Source organism: Amblyomma americanum, chromosome 3 (genome assembly GCF_052857255.1).
Source record: "Amblyomma americanum isolate KBUSLIRL-KWMA chromosome 3, ASM5285725v1, whole genome shotgun sequence".
Classification (NCBI taxonomy): Eukaryota; Metazoa; Arthropoda; class Arachnida; order Ixodida; family Ixodidae; genus Amblyomma; species Amblyomma americanum.
Genome location: NC_135499.1, coordinates 5703991 through 5725423, shown reverse-complemented (window position 1 = coordinate 5725423; position 21433 = coordinate 5703991). Strand labels below are relative to the sequence as shown.

The window sequence follows — 21433 nt, the reverse complement described above, 5'->3', positions numbered from 1 at the left end:
TTCTTTGAGCCACTCCTGCATGTTTGACATAAGCCTGTAGGCAAACTCTGTATATGACTCACTTCTGCCTTTTTCATTTTCCCGAAACTTCCGACGGAACGCCTCCGCTGACAGCCTGTACTTTTTTTAGCAGATTCGATTTCACTTGGTCGAAATCCTCTGCCTCCTCTCTCTTCAAGCGAGCGACTAAGTCGGCCGCCTCGCCGGGTAACAAAGTGAGCAAGCGCTGTGGCCACGTTTCCCGAGAGAACCCCTGCTTCTCGCAGTTCGCTCAAAGTTAACCAGGAACAAACCAATGTCCTCTCCAAGCTTAAACGGCCGCATCAGGTCGGTCATTTTGAACGATACTCGTTCTCCTGCACCGTGTGCCTGACTTCCATTACGAGCGCGTTCCATCTCTACCTCGAGACGCTTCATTTCCAAAGCGTGTTGACGGTCGCGCTCTTCTTTCTCTTTATCTTTTTGTTCTGTACGTTCGCGCTCGTCTTTCTCTTTTTGCTCTTTACGTTCGCACTCGTCTTTCTCTTTTTGCTCTTTACGTTCGCACTCGTCTTTCTCTTTTTGCTCTTTACGTTCGCACTCGTCTTTCTCTTTTTGCTCTTTACGTTCGCACTCGTCTTTCTCTTTTTGCTCTTTACGTTCGCACTCGTCTTTCTCTTTTTGCTCTTTACGTTCGCGCTCGTCTTTCTCTTTTTGCTCTTTACGTTCGCGCTCCTGTCTTTTTGCCCTCTCCTCAATGGTCTCAAGGCATTCCGACAGCTCGTCATCCTCAGCCTCCAACTCAAGAATAGCCCTTAGCAGTTCTGGTTTTCTGAGTTTGTCTGAGACATCCAGACCCAACTCTCTTGCAAGCTCCAGCAATTTCGGTTTGCGCAACGACTTCAAATCCATGGCTGCTCCGAATGCTGCTTTCTCTACTGCCTACTATTGTCTTGCCGCAAACTAACCCGGCAGCAACGACAACCACAATTACCAGCTCTGTTTCTGACACTAACAAAAGCCTGGCAAAACTCAGAAGAAGAAGTCCCGCACTCACCAAACCTCGCAGCCAAGAATTCAGCGCAGTCGTTCCGCTGCAGGCAACCAGTCATCACACAGGGCTCGTTGCACTGCTCCCGGATGGTCGTTGTGCTGCTCAGCACACAGTCGACCGCATATCTTCGCTGCTGGCCTCCGTTGTCGCGATCTCACCGCTGGCAACCAGTTGTTGGAAATGGGTTGCAAGCCCCAAGGGTAGCGTTGGCCTGGCGGCCTGGGGCACAGCTGGAAACATCCGAATGTCCTGGCAAAGGATGAGTCGACTGCCAACAGAACAACTTGTTTATTCTTGCATCGCAAAAGAGCAGCCGGTCAGGGCGACCACGTTACTCGACGGAAGAAATCGAAGCCTCTCTTTGGCGTCCGGGGCAGCTGCCTTTATACCCTCGGAGTCGAGGGCAAGAAGGAACGGCTCGGGATGAGGCGCACGAGACGGCGACGCACGGACACGTTGAGACGTGACGTGACGCGTCCGCCGGGCCGGCGCTGGTCAGACCTCCTCGCCTCGCAGTTGGGGAGCTCCTCTCCCCGACTGCCGCGCTTTGACAAGCGTGGGCACCAACATGCACACACACACACGCACACACGAAGACACGTGGCATTGAAACCTGCCTGGACGCGCTTGGCGGGAGGCGTTGCGGCAGCGCTGAACGGGCCAAAATGACCGCCACTTTGAACGAAGCCCCGGCGTCCGTTGCATCCGCGCCGGCTATACCGCGCGTCGTAGGCGAAACGTAACAGGATGCAATTGTAATCTCTCTTGAGTGTTACTTTGTATTGTATTGTAAATCACTCTGTATGTGCTCGTACGATGATTGTGAAATCCTCTATATCGTCTCTATGCTGTATAAACTTTGTTTTGTTTGCGAACATTTGGCTCCGACCCATTCTCTGGCTTGCGACCAGCGAAAGCTGGGAACCAAACGACCACCCCCGCTTGTCGCTTGGTAGCTGGTCTCCGGCTGAGCTTGCCACGCCGAGTCGAGGGCATCGCCTTTGAGACCGAGACCGCTGCCCTCACACGCTGTAAGGGTGTCTTGGAGTGAGCGCGCCAAGTGCACGAACAGGTCACATATTCTTCCGTACACGACAGAACCTTTGGTGTTTGTGACCGCAGAGAACGGAAAAAGAGTCTGAAGGAGTTTACTAAGTGGGCGTTCACAGTAGACGCGCTAGCCACAGGAAAAGGAGGCGAAGTCTGGGTAGAGAACCCGACAGGGAGTAATCGGAGCGACAATAGGGCCGGACTGAATGCAGCGACGAGCACGCGCCGCTGCATTCAGTCAGGCCGTGGCCACAATTGCGTGCGAAAGAAAAGCATCAGCAGAGGGCGGAAGAAGATCAGATAGCGCGACAGGCAGAAAACCCGGAGTCGCATTAGGAAGAGAGCCACGAGCGCTTCCGAAACCTCCAGCAGGGCAAGTATGTCTCGGACAGATTGTGTAAGCAGAATGTGGAAGTACAGGCGCCAGTGTGCCTCGCATTTCTGCGCTCCCTGTTTGGAATGTTCTGTAAACGTGTTGCCGAGTGGCGGCTTGTATTGAAGTGCATTTTGACAACTGTCAAAAGTTATTTGGGGTAGTCACTGTATTGATGTATGTATCTGGGAATTTGTCGTTCCGAGTTTGTGAGCGCACGCATCTGCGCGCTATTTTGTGTGTTGTGAATATTGCAGTACAATATTCCTGAAGGAAGGGGCAGTGTCACAAAATTCGGCGCACACTCGGGAAGCCGGCGCGGAGGAAAGAAATCGCGCCAGCGCGCGTCGTAGAGAATTCTGGAACATTGGAGGAAGCAATTCTGGAGAGCGCGTAACCTTGTGCTTGTTGCCGCCCTCTCCACCGCGCTCGCCGGTGCGGCGGGAAAGGAAACACGCCCGCCGGCGTAGCCTTGTGCATTCCGAGTGATGTCCTCTCCACTTCGTTCGCGCCGTTGCGGCGCCTGTTCGGAAGAAAACTCGGTATTTCTACACGCCAGTCTCCACGCCTGACCAATGGCGACGCGCGACCGGCGCGACGATGAGTGAAACTGTACAGTTAATACTGCGTTTATTTGCGCGGCTGCCTTCGCCCGAACAGACAGACAGACAGACAGACAGACAGACGCGGCGCGGGCCTATTCGCGAGCAAACTTAACTTGAGAGGGCGCTGCGAAGTCAGGCAACATTTATAAAGGAAAATGCAATAAGACGAACATAAAGTCCTTCCGACCGATTACGATAACATCAGTTACATACACGCTGGCGATGCAGACGATGAAAATAAAAATGCAGTCATGGGTAGAAAGTAATAGAATACTCGGAGAACTTCTGAACCCGTTCTGAAGTGGTAGGCGCTTAAATGATTTCCTCTTCGTGCTTACCCAGTGCATAGAAATAGCTAAGGCGGACAACAGACCTCTGTATTTAGCTTTCCTAGACATAAGCGGTGCATACGACAACGTGAACAGGGAACTCCTGTGGAACATATTAAGAGGTGAAGGTGTCGGTCATGAGGTAATTAATTTTCTACAGGAAATATATCAAGAAAATGAAGTTGAAATAACATTGGAAGGAATAAAGAGTACAACAACTGTCCGGATACACAAAGGATTAAGGCAGGGTTGTCCACTATCACCGCTGCTGTTCATGCGTTATATGATAAGTATGGAAAGAAGGCTAGAAGGAAGCAATCTAGGTTATGATCTCTCATACACATTAGGCGGAAAGGTTGTTGAGCAACAACTACCGGGCTTAATGTAAGTGGACAATATTGTACTGTTAGCAGATAGCCAGGAAGATTTGCAAACTTTGGTGAATTGCTGTGGAGACGAAGGAGACAGTCTAGGTTTCAGTTTTAGCGCAACTAAGTCAGATGTGATGGTTTTCAACGGCACAACTGATCAGGAGTTTACATTACAAGGCCATGAAATACCCCGAGTGGCCGAATACAAATATCTCGGGACATTAGTAAACAACGGGCATATGTACACGGAAAAGCACGAACAGTCTCTCATAGCAAAAGGGCGAAGAGATGCCGGAATAATGAAACATAGGGCATCGTGGGGGTACAACAGGTATGAAGTCCTCAGAGATATTTGGAAAGGTGTAATGGTGCCGAGGCTTACTTTCGGGAATGCGGTTCTATGCTTGAGGGCTCAAGTTCAGTCGCGATTAGAAGTAAATCAGAGAACTGTCGGAAGATTAGCACTAGGTGCCCACGGGAAAAGCACAAACGAGGCAGTACAGGGGGATATGGGATGGGCAACGTTCGAAGCACGGGAAGCTCAGAGTAAAGTACTATACGATGAACGCCTGAGGAAACTGGATGATAACAGGTGGGCAGCTAAGGTATTTAAATACCTGTACAGAAAGAGCGTTGACACACAGTGGCGGAAACGAACTAGAAAGCTGGCCAGTAAGTTTGCCAGAGACGAGGAAGCAGATTCGATGGAAAAAAAATGGCCTGGCTTAGCTTATGGTTAAGCCTAGGATGCGAAGCATACGTCGCTTGGCAAGCCGTACTTCTCGTTCTTCTCCCGTTTCCGTGGCTCTTTGTAACTTGCGCTTTGCGGTCTGGCGAGCCGCCCTCTCCCTGGCCGACATCTCGCTGCTCAACTGACTCAACGAGTGCGTCGCCTTTTTACAATTACGTGACGTCAGTATCTCCTAGCGGTAGGAGCGGGAGTTAGGCCGCCGGCGGAGGCTGCGCGTCCGCAAGCGAGCGCACGAGTTGGGCCCCAGCTTTCACAGCTGTTGTGACGTCATATCACGTGGTGCGCCGATGTAGGTCAAGCGGTAGCTACGCGGCCGCGCGCGGCGCAGCAAGGAAGAGCTCGGTTGTGCGGCTAGTATGCTTCGCATAATAAGCATAGTGTAGAACTATATCGATGCTGGAAAAGGCAGATTAGGAAGGAAACGTTTTATGATAACTCAAGAGGCAGTGCCCTTCTATTTGAAGCTAAGTCAGGGTGTCTTAGAACGCGCAGCTACAGAAAAAGTTTAACGAAGATGACACATGTGCTGTGTGAGGTAAATCTGTAGAAACAATAGAAAACCTCATCCTAAAATGCGATGGTATTCATCCTGACGTCAATGCACGCACAGTCACTCTTCCTGTGGCCTTAGGGTTTAGAGATAACAATAGTCATGTAAATAAATCTGCGGTGGAAATTAGCAAAAAGCGATTGGAGGATTGGTGGCACAAAAGCAGAGGTGACATAAGTTTTAAAGTGTATGCAGAAGTTTTTTTAAAGGAAATGTATTAACAACTTACAGCAGAGTAAACAAAAATAAAGGAAAAAAACTGAGCATAGTGGCAACAACCACTGCCCCGTTTCAAAGGGGACGCTCCTACCTTCCATCCATTCCACTATCCACATGGCACGAGTGGAGGTCGACGCATAGCTCGTCGTCCATGAATCTGTGGGCGTTCCTTGCTTGCGTCGAAATTTTGGCTGATTTGTGGGAGCTAATCGCCTCTTTGACGCTGTGCACCTAATTCTGACATTCTCTAAGGCCACTAGAGACTATCAGATAGAATTTGGGGCGATGGCGTGGCTGTCGAGCCTCGCAAAACCGCGCTAACAGACGAACGCCTTTACGGATCTACCGGGGAGAATCCGAAGTGTTACTGTGTCGCCGATGTCTCTGACAAACGTCAAACGTGAATGTGTCGGCACCGCGCTTATCCATTACTGCAAGGAAGGAGCTTGGCGACTTTGCCACTATTTCTCAGGAAAGTAGCGCCGCGCTCTCCGGAGCTCACTCCATTCGCCGCGCTTTTTTCGTGTTACATTTGCTGCCGCTAACTTCTTGCAAGCTGTCAGCACGTCAAGTCCACGGCATTTTGTGCTTGAGAACATGCAGTTGTGTCGAGAAGGGGGTTGCAGAATAAGTCAGGATGCGAATGTACGCAACGCGACCACACAAAGATCAACATGCTTTCAAAGAGATTCGGCCTTGTGCGTGGATAGAGTTTTCACTTGTGCATTTTCGGCCAAGTAGTCCGACAGAACTTTGGCGTGATAGATCGTGTCGGTTGCATCTCTCCCGGTGTCGTGAGCTTGCCTGTGCTAACGCCCAAGTCGAAATGGCAACCCTTCAGAGAAAGTTGTGAACGCAGAGGTGGTGGTGGTCAAACAGACTCGACCGTGTACGTAGGCGCGTACAATACGTGACAATGCGAAAGTGATAGATGTTCCTCGCAAAAAGTGCGTGCTGCGTAGCCTTTTTTTTTTATTGCTCACATCTTGGGCAATAGAAACTAGTTCCCATGCGAGGGCCGCGTGAGCTCTCGTTTACGCAGGCTTTCTGCTCAGAAGCCCACCGGTTAACAGCTGGTCACATGCGACTTAAACGAAATACGTCGAAGCACATGCCTACAGGAGCTTAGAGAAGCAGCAGTATATTGTCCTCATCGAGTGCCTGCGGAGGCAGAATTAGTTGTTTTACTTTTATTGCGAAAGCAATACTACGCCAGGTCTAACCGCCCCAGAGCTGGCGCTGCGCTTGGCAGGTGGTGTGACGTCAGCTCTCTCCGTTGCTATGACGACGCGTGACGTCAGCTTGCTTCCCACCGCAGCTATAGAAGGGAGCCGCTCGTCGCGTGAGCCGTCTGACTATTCCGAGCCGGCACCGCACATAGCAGGGGGTCTCTCCGTTGATATGACGACCTCCTCGCCTTGCGCTCGCTCCATGGCGGCTTCACTGGGATATATAGCGGTGGGCTACGCGTTAGTTGATCAGTCTCGCCATGGAAGTTACCGACAATGAGTCTATATCTGAATCTAGTTGATCTACTGCTTCGGAGCAGTTAAATTCTAAGGCGAAAGCTAAGCAAGCTTTCTCAATTCAGCCACGGTTAACCAGAGCTAAACCACAGCCAATTTTCTTTAACTGCACATATTGCTAATATGAAATTAAAGAAATATTTTTTTCACCGATTTTGCTCGCTAACCCTTTTGTGTAGCTATTGGATTTGTATGCACTTTTAATTTTTATTCACCATGAAAGCAGATGTACAGGTTACACTCCTTGATTCGTTATCAGGGTTTGTTCAGGCATTTTATTTTTATTCAATTTGTGCGAACCCTAGTGTTCCTTCATTTACGGCTAGGGATTTTCACTTTTCTGGTGGCGTTTATTTTTCAACAGCTAAACCTCCGCAGCACACCTTTCATCCATGTCAAATTGCTTCGCTGGTGGTTTGTAGGCACCAATCTAAAGAGCTCATAAAGAAAACTGGAAGACATCCTGAGGCATGTATACGGAATATATAGCACACAGAGAGCGGCAAGAGACAAGTCGAGTCTGTGAAATGCAACATTCTCTAGAGTGGCTCAGATATCAAAAGCGCCATACCTCAGTCAACTGCTGAGAAAAAAACCTGTCTGCACCTTAGCCACGGTTGCTTGAACAGCGAAAGATAGCAGTATATCTGTTTCAGTCCAGTTCAGTTTATTTCCTTAAAGACCCCTATTCAGGGGTATTACATAAGGGGTGGGACTACGGATATAACATGTTCTAATCTAACATCAGCTGCGTTAACTTTTGGTGGAATCTTGATGGAAAGGATAAAAAAATGGCAACAAACAGAGCCAAGGACTTGAGACATGAGACTAAGTATCGGTTCACATCAGTAGTTTCCTTTCATAGGGTGCTCTCCTGATGGCATTGTCCGCTTCTCATGTAAGCGCTTAAGCGCTATGGGCGGGGGGGGGGGGGGGGGGGGATGGTTTAGAGATCATGTGCACAATGAAGCTACAAAATTCCTTTAAAAATTATGAAGCACGACTTGTATGGCAGGCACTTGACGTAGCTCGCCTTAACGCCAATAAAATAGGCCTCTTCACCTTTTGCAGATTTTATTATTTTTGCTGTATTAGTGTGCATTATGAAGCCACTACATTTCATCGCGTTGAAAGACTTGCTTGATTACATGTGCGTACATACATAAGTCATGTCACCGTTCCTTCAGAAAGTAAGGTGTAAGGCTTCCCTAGCTAGCACTCGCTTTCACGCAGATAGTTTACAGCCTATTAAGACGTCACTCACCATTCTGCAGCTTAGTATAGCGTCCCTCCCGATTGGTAAATACTGCATAAATTTCTCCTAATGTACAAAAATTGTAAATTACAGTCACACTCCATGTAAGAGCTAAATCTCCACAGCATACAGTGAAACACCACCAGAATGAATGCCTGCTTATCAGTTAAACATTTTCTGGAACATCATGTCCACCAAGCATTGTACCTGGTAGGCATTGTGTCAGCTTCATGACTCAGGAATGACCTGTCAAGAAGGCTTCATGCGGCTTTATAAAGCCCATATCGCTTTATTGGCACCCACATTTCATATCTCATTTGGATATTTAGCTTATTGCTTTCAAACAGTTGCTCTGTACTCTGTAGCTCTGAAAGGATTCACTTGAACAATGTTTTTGTGTAAGTGCTCTGTAATTAATTCACTTGAGGTTTCACTGTGCGTTGATGTTCACCAGTGTTGTGAGTGCTGGTGGAGGCTGGTATGCATTTTTACACTGGGCTTTAATCAGGGCGATAACGTTTTGCAAGTGAATGCGTGTAATTCCTCTGAAGCAGTGTTTGAATGGTTGATATAGGCGACTGCCATAAGGCAGCAGTGTCTTTTTTCAACATTAAATGCCCCTTCACACTTACTGTAAACACTGGTGTCATTTATTTATTTATCGATTGTTGGGTTTGATGCGAATGATATCACTGAAACTGAATGGCACTGTTCTCTTCCGGATGAAAACTAGGAGATGGCGTTGATGTGTTTGGCACAGCTGTTTGAAGTGAAAACTTACATGTCGTTCTTGTGTAGTTTGTAATAAAAATATTTCATGCACAGTGTCTGAGTGAGTATGCTTACTCATGGAAATATAACTAAATTCCTTCTCAGTGCAAGCTCTTTATAGCGATGCCGTGGTTGAGGCACGAAAACACTGGTGTAAAAATTGAAAATTCAAGAATATTGGTGTGTACATCAACTCGAAGTAAGTCATATGGCATGAAGCGTAGCTCTAGTCACGATTCAAAGACTATGGGGGTACATAGCAGCCAGTAGGCAAGCTAATAACCTTGTCTGTGTGTGTGGTTAAGTTTTGCATTTGATGTAAGTTCCACTGTAGAGCAAGCCATTGCACATGCTTGTGTGTTATGCACCACGGCTCCTATTTCTTCTTTTCCGCTGATCAAGGCATTTTAATACTTTGCCCAACTGCAACAGTACTGCACTTGCTGCTGTTGCCTACTATGCCTTAGGGAGGGCTAAAAAAATAAAAAGTGAGTCTAGTGGAAGAAGGAATATTAAGAACGGGTATGTCCGATGCAAGCGCATCATTGTGTACAGCATGTCCCTACCACGACAGTGTTAGGGACATACTATTAGCGACATACACAGTGTTGCGACAGTTCGCAACAATGAAGATGATTATGTACAACAGAATGGAAAGCTGGGCCAGTGGGAAGCTGTTCATGACGAAAATGGGGCACAAACAAAAGGAGACACAAAGAGGACGTGCGCCTTTTTGACAACTTGTTTATTTGGAAGGAAACGAATCATTTTGGCGTTCCTAACTCTGATTCAACAGTTACCTTTCTGAGAGCCCGTAATCCCTGCAGAGCGTTCGCCTTCAATGTAGACATAGGAGACATATATTACTCCTTGCCACGTAACCGGCTGTTGTCTTGCGTAAAATCATGAATCACCGAGGATAGTGATGAAATGAAGCTTGTCAATGATTCAGGTGTTTCTTTAGTTAGAGGTATTTAGAACTTTTGCCTATGTACCTGCGTTTCACAATTGTAGGGTGTGGAGATAGATATACATACATTACACGGGAATTTGCATCGGGTCGCCTGTGACATCCATTTTGAGTAGTATTTTTTTGACCGAAGTGAATTTTAAAATGAAGCAGTCCTCTCATCGCTGGCTGGCTGAACTTCGCGATGCAACTAAAGGGGGCCCAAGAAAATTCTGGAACAATATAAGCTGGCTGGACAAACCAAACCTCAGAAAGCAGGTACAGATTCACGATGCCGAGAGAGAATGTTTAGAGGGAGCTGACGCTGTGAACTACATTCCGTCAGTTATAACTGAGTCATTTAGGACAGACGATAGGGTCATCACCCCAAATGAAGGAGCAGCTCAGGGCAGCACAATACAACAGAGCTTAAAACTGACCAATCTTAACTGGAAAAAGGCGGAAGCCAATATTCCAAAAAGCACGTCCGTGGGGATAGAAGAAATTCCAATCAAGCTAACTAATGACCTTGGTCCAAGAGGCAAGGAAACGCTGATAAAATCACTGGAGGCAGTCATAGCGAATAAGCAAATTCCGCACACCAAGAAACTGAGTAAAATTAATTTGATTTATAACGGGAAAGGCAATAAGACGAACATAAAATCCTTCCGATCGATTACAACGACATCAGTTATATAGAGGCTGGCGATGCAGGCGGTAAAATTAAAAATGTAGTCATGGACATAAGCGGTGCATACGACAAAGTGAAAAGGGAACTCGTAAGGAACATATTAAAAGAAGGTATCGGTCATGAGGTAATTGATTTTCTACAGCAAATGTATCGAGAAAATAAAGTTGAAATAACATGGGAAGGAATTAAGACTACGACAGTTGTCGAGGTAGACAAAGGATTAAGGCAAGGTTCTCCTCTATCACCGCTGCTGTTCATGCTTTATATGATACTTATGGAAAGAAGGCTACAAGGAAGAGATTTAGGTTAGAATCTTTCGTAGAGATTAGGCGAAAAGGTCGTTGAGCAGCGACTACCGGCTTTACTGTATGCGGATGATATTCTACTGTAAGCAGATAGCCAGGAAGGTTTGCAAACTTTGGTGAATTGCTGTGGAGACGAAGGAGACACTTTAAGTTTCAGATTTAGCGCAACAAAATCAGGTGTGATGGTTTTCAACAGCACAACTGATCAGGAGCTTAGAATACAAGGCCATGGAATACACCGAGTGGCCGAATACAAACATCTCGGGGTATGGGTGAACGAAGGGCATATGTACACGGAAAAGCACGAGCAGTCTCTCTTAGCAAAAGGGCGAAGAGATGCCGGCATAATGAAACATGGGGCATTGTGGGGTACAGCAGGTATGAAGTGCTGAGAGGAATTTGGAAAGAAGTAATGGTGCCGTGGCTTACTTTTGGGAATGCGGTTTTGTGCTTAAGGCCAGAAGTGCAGTAGGGATTAGAAGTAAATCAGAGGTGTTGGAAGGTTAGCACTACGTGCCCAAGGGAAAAGCACAAACGAGGCAGTAGAAGGGAATATGGGCTGGCCATCGTTCAAAGCACGGGATGCTCAGAGTGAAATACTGTACGAAGAACGCCTGAGGAAACTGGATGATAACAGGTCGGCAGCTAAGGTATTTAAATGCCTATACAGAAAGGGCGTTGACTGACACTGGCAGAAAAGAACTAGAAAGCTATAGCCAGTATAGTATGCCAGACACGAGGAAGGAGAAAGACAGAGCATTAAACGGCAGGTTAAAAACGCGGAAGGTAAAAATTTAACCGATTCGTTGGAAAATTTGCAGTGTAGAATTATATCGATACTGAGAAAGGCAGATCACGAAGGAAGCGTTTTATGATAACTCAAGAGGCAGTGCGCTACTCTTTAAAGCTAGGTCAGGATGTCTTAGAACGCGCACCTACAAAACAAATTTAACGAAGAAGGTGACACAAGTGCTGTGTGTGGTAAATCTGTAGAAACAATAGAACGCCTCATGCATAAATGCGATGGTGTCCATCCGGATGTCGTTGCAGGCAGAGTCACTCTTCCTGCGGCCCTAGGGTTTAGCTAGTTATATTAATTTTAATGGCGCAAAAGCAACTATGGCTATGATGCGCCAAACACAAGGTTAGGTTTTTGTTAACTTTTACACTTTTACACTTTTTATACCTAGAGTTTGTTTAAAGCATTGGCTTCATTAAGAAACTTAAAAATACTTGAAAGATCAACCAGTGCTTGATCACCTAAAAGCAACTTGGGGTGGTTGAGCATGCTTTTCTGAATCCACATTGATGTACATCTAATAGTTGCCGAGATTCGAGTACAAAGGTGAGTATAATATTTATTACACTTTCAAAAGATTTAGCAATGCAGCTGGTGAGGGCTATTGGTGTGTAATTGTCAGGACTTGTTGGGGGTTTTCTGGGTTTCAGAAAAGGTACTATTACTGCTTTCTTCCACTCCTCAGGTATTCTGCCAGTCATCCATATTTTATTGAAGAATTTTAACAGTGCCTGTACGGCTGTATCAGAGAGATGGGCAAGCATATTGTAATGCACATTGTCTGGGCCTGGTGCTGTCTTTTTACCGGAAGATAATACCCTATTTAATTCCTGGAGCGTAATGGGCTGGTTGTAGTCTTCCTGCATGCCTGCTCCGAATGGAAGTTTTTGTTTTTCAGCTATAGCTTTGTGTTTCTGGAATGTGTTTGTGTAGTGGGATGACCTTGAGACGTCAGCAAAGTGCTCGCCCAATAAATTGGCCTGTTCTTCCAACGATGTTTGTGTACCGGGTGTTGTCAAAAGCGGAAGCGTGAAGGAAGTATGGTCACCAGTGAATTTACGAACTTTGTCCCACATTTTCTTTGATGGTATTGAACTATTTATAGAGGACACATATTTCTGCCAGGAGGTTTTCTCAGCATTCCTGCGCACGTACCGCGCTCTCGCCTTGGCCCTCTTAAAAGTGAGTAAGTTCTGCAGAAGAACCGACAACTGAGCTAGTTGGTGCATCTTTAAGCCGTGGTAAAAACAGCGCAGCGACGACAGACACAGAGAAGACAGAAGAAGACGAACAAGCGCTTGTTCGTCTTCTTCTGTCTTCTCTGTGTCTGTCGTCGCTGCGCTGTTTTTACCACGGCTTGAGTAAGTTCTCTGCAGTGGGGTACCGACGCAGGGTGCCCCATGCTTTATTTTGCTGTTTTTTTGCAAATGTACATTCTTCTGTCCACCATACTTTGTGTTTCTTCTGTACGAGTCCTATTGTTTGTGGTATAGCGAGTGTTGCAGCAGATATTATGCATGTAGTAAATGCCCTAGGGTTTAGAGATAGCAATAGTCATGTAAATAAATCTGCGGTGGAAATTAGCAAAAAGCGATTGGAAAATTTGGTGGCTGAAAATCATAGAGGTGACATGAGGTTAAAAGTGTAGGAAGACGTATTTAAATAAAATGGCGAATTTGAATAACTTACAACACAGTTAAACAAAAATAAAGGGATAAAAGCTGAGCATGGTGGCAACTGCCAACCCCCCGTTTCAAAAGGGAACGCACCTACCTTCCATCCATCCATCGACAGAAGGAATTTGTACAATTGGGGCTGGTGTGTGTGTGTGTGTGTGTGTGTGTGTGTGTGTGTGTGTGTGTGTGTGTGTGTGTGTGTGTGTGTGTGTGTGTGTGTGTGTGTGTGTGTGTGTGTGTGTGTGTGTGTGTGTGCGTGCGTGCGTGCGTGCGTGCGTGCGTGTGTGTGTGTGTGTGTGTGTGTGTGTGTGTGTGTGTGTGTGTGTGTGTGTGCGTGCGTGCGTGCGTGTGTGTGCGTGTGTGCGCGTGTGTAAGATGCACCTGGCTGCGTAACCGCTGCAGATTTTTGCAGAGTTTGCTCTCTCTCTGTTGCAAGTGGAGTACAATTTCCTCGTCAGAAGTCCGCAGGCGGTTTCAATGTTCCCGGAAGTATCGGACAAGACAGCAAGGCTTTCCGCATTCTCTGTAGACAAAGAACCCGTATGCCTCACTGCCGCAGATCTTATCTGTGAGGTGGTGGGTAAATGTATCGACTTGTTGGGGTGCATGAGTTTCCAGAACGCTGTTGGCATCAGCGTGAGCAGTTTCCTGGAGATTCCGCCCTACCTGCAGCCAACGGTGGTTTCCTTTAGTGACGATGTATACGTGCAATGAGAGGGTGTCTGTATTGCTTCGTGCTTCGATCCTGAGTGACCTAATACTAGCTGACTTCGACCGGAAGCCTTATGATTGCCTCCAGGATCACCCGATCGTCAGAATTATGCAGTATGTGGACGACTTCCTGGTTATTCTGAGGACTTCTAAGGGTGCAGCAGCCGCACAAACCAGGCTAGTCCTAGATGACTTCAAGCCGCGCTCAATGCCTTTCAGCTGACTGGTAAGCCTCCTGAAGATGACAAGCTTCGCTTTTTGGACTGGTTCTTATTTTCGAGGAGGGCCATCTATGTTGGAGGTATGCGCCTCGTTCCCAGAAGGGATTCTTGCCTTCCCACTCGGCCCACTCCAAGCTGGTGAAGCGGGGAATGGCGCTGACTGCGGTATGAAATGCACTTCTAAGGTCATGAAGTGGGAGCCAGCCTTGATGCCCAGGTTCGACATGTGAAGTGGGTGGGGATCCCTGATCACTTCCTGCTCTCAGAAAAGATTTTGGCACTAATCTGTTGCAAAGTGGCTATCAATTGGATAGAGCCGGAGAGGGCACCGACTGTAGTGGTTGCCTATTTCCACGGTTTTGCATACGAACTCAAACAGATCGGCGGTAGGTCCTGTGGCCAAGTAGTATTTTCGGCGCCACATAAGCTTGCAAGAATATGCAAGCAGGTTGACGGAAGTCAGAAGCCGGCTGTCAGAATAAGCACGAACAGAATTCCTAGCATGTCGGGAGGGTGTAGTGTACGACATTCCATTTTCCTGGCCATTCGTTCACAGGCCAAACCGGCCTTTGTCAATTATCGCATGCAGGAACATGCCGCGACGGCCAGAAATTTGGAGCGGAAAAAAGACCTGCCGCCTCACTGCCCTGATTGTCAACTGAAACAGCAAGAACCTCATGCATGCGAAACATGCTGTCGTTCATCCACTGATAGCCTAAGGAAGCGCGCAGAGTCAATGAGGGCATCAACTCCCAAAAGCAACCGGACGCTTCATTGTCGGGATTCTTAAGAGGGTAGGTGCAAGCCAGACCTGCGAGGATGCAAGATTCTCGTGACTCATTGCCATCAGCTGACGCGCGAAATTACCAAAGAATTCACAAACTCCAAAAGGGGCGCAGACTGCGCCAGCGCACCTTCAGTAAGCTTGCTTGCTAAAAAAATAGCGTACCTAGACAGCTAAAAGAGACTTTTACTATCAGTTCGGCTATCTGATCTTCTATTCTCTGTTTTTTTTTTGTTTGCATGTTTTCCAATTTGTTTATTGCCTTGCTTGCAATTAAGCTTCAGTTGTTACTAGCGCTCGTGTTGTCTGTTGTTCCTTCTCGTATCCATCGTATTAAAAACCAGCGCTAAAAAACACTGACAGAGGATGAGACGAGACAAACGGAAGGCGCGTAACTTACAACTGAATTTTATTCGATAGTAAGAAGTAAATTGATACAATACACACGCATGTGTAAGGTTGTCTCGTCCAACACAGATGTTCTGTAATCACCCACATGCGATAACCCCCCCCCCCCCCAAAAAAAAAAAAATTCCAAGGCACGTGCGCAATCGTCAACACCGCTACCCACAATGAAGCAAGCTCATTTCCCTGCTTGACAAGCTAATCGACGTTTTGCTCACACATTCATCGCCCTTTCTGAGAATGTGGAATGCCTCAGCGATCTCTCTTGTGCATTGGTCATCATGTACAAACAGCACTGTCCAATTGGAGAGCATGCCAATTCCGTCAGCAGGAAAGAAAATAGAAATGTAGCACAAAAACACTGCATTGCGTGTAATTGTACTCCGTTTTTTGTTGATACGACAGTGCTGTTTGTACATGATGACCAATGCACAAGAGATATTGCTGAGGCTTTCCACATTCTCAGAAAGGGCGATGAATGTATGAGCAAAAAGTCGATTAGCTTGTCAAGCAGGGAAATGAGGTTGCTTCATTGTGGGTAGCGGTGTTGACGATTGGGCACGTGCCTTGGAAATGTGTTTAATGTTTTCTTTTTGGGGGGTTATCGCATGTGGGTTATTACAGTACATCTGTGTTTGACGAGACAACCTTACACGTGCGTGTGAATTGTATAAAATGGCTTCTTACTATCGAATAAAATTTAGTTGTAAGTTCAGCGCCTTCCGTTTGTCTCGTCTCGTCCTCTGTCTGTGTTTTTAGCGTTCGTTTTTAATACGATGGATTACCACCAACTCGCCCAATCCTCAGTTCTCCTACAGTTCATCTTTTGTACCTGGGCGCCTCTCTTATGTATTGCAGCCTGGACCTTTCAAACCCAGCTGTGCTGTAACCACTCACAGCCGTATGCATATGCAGAGCGCGCACTGCGTCTTGGCATTGCCGCTCTGATACCTGCCCACGGGATCCGCAGGCGCTTTGCGGTTGGTTGCGACCTTCGCAGAGCCATACAAGAAGGGTCTGCAAAATTATGAAGAGCGAGTGGTGGCGCCAGGCCAGACTCTTCAAGGATGTGATACGGACGAAATGCGGCGGCCGCAATCCTCACCAGAACGCGCGGTGCTTTCGCATTGGCGTAGGACCACTGACCAACATACCGACTTCTTAATGAACGCCGTCCGCCCTTCTCTTCCCAAGCCTTCTAAACGACCTCCATCGGAAGGAAGGCGTCTTGTTCTCGGCGACATCGACGTGGCTCCCGATCATATGAGGACTTTACGTCTAGGAGCCAAGTATTGCCTGGAACCCGGTATGAAAGTTGTTCAAAAATTGGCCTTCGCGCGTCACGTTGCGTCTAAAGCCCCGTTGAGGAGAGACCCAGATGTGTGTCTGAGTGCATTGATGCCGTTGCTGGCAGCGGCAGTACGACTGGTCAACGTAACAAATTCCGTTCCTTAGTTAACTATTTATGTGAAAATCGGTTGTGCGCCACGCAAGCAGATAAAGAGGGATTTTTTGTAGTATTCTCTGAGAATGCGTTTTGTAAGAAAGCACATGATGCGGTGCAAAGGAAATTTACAGCCGTTAAAGCCAATCCATTTCGCGCCAAGCAGAAGGCATTAGCTTTACTTCGGAGTTTTAGTCTCGAGGCTTTGACAAAAATGGTGAAGGGGGCCGAATCTCCTGTGCTAGAAATTTTCTTCACAGCCAAAACCCATAAACCAAACGTACCATTCAGAACTATCGTGTCTGAGCATAACTCGTGGAAAATAATTGTTTCCTCCTTCCCTTCCAAGCACCTTTCGGTCGTTATGGTTAATGACCCGTTCCTTATTCCCAACTCGGAAGCCCTTGCAAACCTACTCCTGAAGGAGAATCGTGCAACTAGTCTGGGTTTTAGTATTGATGTTGTTTTGTTCTATTCACTTCCGCATGTTCAACTTATGCAGTATGTTCAGAAGTGCATCATGGATGACAATGATGAATGCGGTTTTCAAAACAGTTGTGGCATTAGCACTGCGTCCTTCATGGAACTGTTGGGTTTTTACATTAACAACACGTATGTAGAGTGGGATGGTCAGGTTTGTTTGCAAAACTCTGGGGTCTGCATAGGTTCCAGAGTAGCCCCCATTCTTAGTAATATTTTTCTAGGCAGGGTTGACAGATTAGTTGAGGAAGAGCTGGCCGGAAGTAACACTCGCATTTTCCGCTATGTCGATGATTTTTTTGTACTAGGCATGTCTCCATTCCCGGGAATTTCACACGTTCTGGATGTTTTTTCACGCAATGGGTCAGGACTGGATTTTACGCATGAAGTTCCTCATCAAAGATCCTAACAGTTTCTTGACTTGAAATTAACCTTTCGCCATGAGCATGTCTTTTGGGAGTACTCCCCACGGAGCGAGGAACCTTTGCTCAACTACAGTTCATTCCATTCTAAACTTGTGGAAGCTGGTATTGTTAAGAACCGCATTGGTATGGCCTTAAAGAAATCTTGCCTCCATAGAATAAGATCCAGCCTCAACGCACAGGTCAGCAGGTGCAGGGGTGCAGGTTACCCGGATGTTCTTATCGTGTCCTGTGCGGAAAAAGTGTCTAAAACGCTGAAGACATCCGGGCTCCCCTCAGAACGCAGCTCTGGTCCAAAAGAAAGGGAGTTGGCGGTTATGCCGTACATCCACGCCCTGTCTCACCGGCTTAAAAGAGCAGGAGCACGATACGGAGTAACCTTGGTCTTTTCTGCTCCCTATAAACTGGGAAAAGTAGGGGCTGCAGTTCAGAGGAAATGTGAGGGGAAGATTAGTAGGAAACAATGCAATATCAAGCATGGGCACAAATTTGTTAATTGTAAGAAAGGCGTGGTATATCTTATCCGTTTGCCCTGCGTGCGTATATACATCGGCCAGACCGGGCGGTGTATCAATGTTCGCCTCACAGAGCATGCCAATTCCGTCAGCAGAAAAGAAAATAGAAATGTAGCACAACACTGCATTGCGTGTATTTGTACTCCGTTTTTTGTTGATACGACAGTGCTGTTTGTACATGATGAGCAATGGACAAGAGAGATCGGTGAGGCAATCCACATTCTCAGAAAGGGCGATGAATGTGTGAGCAAAACCTCGATTAGCTTGTCAAGCAGGGAAATGAGCTTGCTTCATTGTGGGTAGCGGTGTTAACGATTGCGCACGTGCCTTGGAAAATGGTTTAATGTTTTGTTTCTTGGGGGTTTTATCGCATGTGGGTGATTACTGTACATCTGTGTTTGACGAGACAACCTTACACGTGTGTATGTATTGTATAAATTAACTTCTTACTATCGAATAAAATTTAGTTGTAAGTTCAGCGCCTTCCGTTTTTCGCGCTGGTTTTTGATACGATGGATCACCACCAGCTCGCCCAATCCTCAGTCCTTCTCGCATTCCGTTTTTGCGCTAAAACAACTTCAATGAAAAAGCAATAAGCCCAGCTTCACTCGCTTCTGAACGATTGTTGCTTATTTACCGTGGACCGAATTTTTTCTTCTCTGCCCACCTGCAGAACATTGATCTTCTTCACTGACTAAAACTTTACCGCAGTCCACTTCGCTGTACACACAATTTAATGAGCGCATATCTTTATGCAAGTATCTTTTTATTTTTCTACAGCCTTTACTTCCTTTCTCTCCCACAATCCGTGCTCGATGCTGCGTTTCTATATTCACTCACTTTCACTGTCTCTCCCTCTCTCTCTTCCATCCTCTCCCAGCTGAACTCACTGATTGCCCAACCTGTGTTCATGAGCATGATCAGAACTTTATCATACTGTCTATCACTTCTCGTTGGCACCTGCACCTTTATAAAGCTTCCTATTTCATTATAAGTTTTGTAAGCATTCATGAAATACACCTTTGAACCGTACGGATTAAGAACGAACAAAAATAAAACGAAAATATTTAATTATAACACATTCAATGAATAAATAAATAAAAATTGAAAGAAATTCGGTGTCCTGCATCGTCACTGAGAAAATATACTTCGGAATCCCTGCACCTACCAAATGAAATAATAGACGTGAAGCGGTCACCTACTGCGCATTTCCTTTCTTCGAAATCAATTGCTAATTATGGCGAATAGAGCACTAAATCGACGCGAGGTCGAGTGTATACTTCACTGCAAGGAAGCGATGGTTGTAAACCGCCCTCCGGTGATTTAATACATTCTGAAGGCGTTCGAGGTTGAGCGACTCGTATCCGGAGTTGAATTCAGCTGCTTCGGAAGAGCATTCAACGCCACTGGTGGCGGGTGGAGCGCAGAAGCCGAAGAACGCAATTTTCTTTCCCTAGGTTGTCGCCAGCATACATTAATTTCTAACTTTCTAGGTATTCAGACAGCCAAGTTGTCAAACGTGTAGTAAAAAGAGCACAATTGTTTGGCGCAACTTTCGTCATCTAGTCGTCGTCAGCAGCACTGGGCCTCTCGCCCTCCCGTAATGCGGCCGATGACCTCGGGATAAGTGAGCGAAGGAGGACGCTGCGGCATTGGCAAGATTCCCAAATAGAACGTACGCCAAGCTAACAGCATTGGCGAAATGAGCTGTCCCATCAATCGGCTGCCGGTTCGGTCTTAAACAAACGGCGAGTCAAATATAAAGGCGCTCGGCGGCACCAAGGCGGGCGACTTACCGCCAAAAGCGGCCTTGACGAGGGCGTCGGTGGCGGCGTTCTGAGGGCCGTAGACAACGTTGCGCGTGCGTCTCTTATCGTGGGCCACTTTCTCGGGGTAGGCGAGCTTGGCCGGGCCGATGATGGGCTCCGCCACCGCCACGTCGCTGATGAGGGGCGCTTTGGTGGGCGCGCTTTTGGGCACGGCGACGTAGGAGAGCGCAACCACGATGAGCACCTCGAGTCCCGTGGCCAGGTAGTGGCGCTGCAGCGACTGTAGCCAGAGGTGCCGATACAGCACGAAGGCGGCGTTGGGCAAACCCATCCTGGACGAGGCTGCTCTGCAAAAAAAAAAGGCGCTTTATAGGGCCTTGCGCATGCGCACTGTGTACTGACTTAATGGAAGCATACAGCTGGTAAAACATAATTACACAAAATGTGCACGCCCTGTGGTTGGTGTCAGTGCAAAATCACTACTCGAGACCGGAGCAAGAATGCTTGTGTGCTCCGAACTTACCAGAGCCCACCAGAGTTACTCGGGTAAGTCCGCAGGGGGCAGTTAAATCAATGATTGGTCGCCAGAGGTTGCTAGGAAAGAGCAGCACAATCTCTACCACTGGCTGTGATAGGATAGGAGCAGCCGCCTGCCAGTGCAGTGGCGCATCGCTTAACCGCTGCGCCACTGTCGTGGTATGCAGTATCAGGACTCGCCGCCAACCATGAATGGTAAGTGCAGATTGACCAATTGTATATACGGGCATTAGCTCACAAAGCTGTCCCGTAATACCCTTAAGGCGGCGCTAAAGTCCAATTGCAGAATAAACACGCTTACTCGGCTCAATTGTGTTAAATTCGTACCACTGGTTTAAGTTAGTACTGCCTCCTTTCGTAGCGAAACAAAAAGCGCAGCAGTTTCTCCACGTTCCGTCACACGCTCCAGTGACACCAAGGGAGGACGCGTCAAGGGAACACTGTGCCCAAACCGACACAATGACAAAGCGGCACGGCAAAAATATTGCACGAAGAGAAGCTTGGAGTAACAAAAAAGTGCACATCGAAAACGCAAGGAGTCACCACTAAGAAGAGGCAACGGAGAGAGGAACTGTACCGGGCTATAGCAACAGATTTAATAGCCGCCAGGTGTATGCATAATGCGAGAAGCGACAGCCAATTTTAAATGGACTTTCGATCATAGCATTGAGTGCTCACGGCAATGAACGAGATTTTGATTACATGTGCCACAGGGATGGAGATTCCAACTGCTGTATTAAAGAGCGAAAAATGACAACATTTGCACCGCTTTGAGACTTCCGCTTTGTTAATGAAGATCCGCTATGAGGAAAAGGAAAGCTGTCCCACTAAGAAATGATTGGTCCTACTCAATAACGGTCAACGCCAGAGTGCTTGGTCCGAAATGCAAAGA

General features: G+C 47.1%; 1 protein-coding gene across 1 annotated transcript in view; it reads right to left on the bottom strand.

The window, feature by feature from the left end:
• LOC144123050 (uncharacterized) overlaps positions 1-20346 on the bottom strand; it is a 222422-nt gene extending 202076 nt beyond the window's left edge. Inside the window, exon 1 of the mRNA XM_077655964.1 lies at positions 20032-20346. Within this exon, the coding sequence (XP_077512090.1) occupies positions 20032-20335 (304 nt within the window). The 5' untranslated portion in view covers positions 20336-20346. The remainder of the gene's footprint in view (positions 1-20031) is intronic.
• Between the last annotated feature and the right edge of the window lie 1087 nt (positions 20347-21433).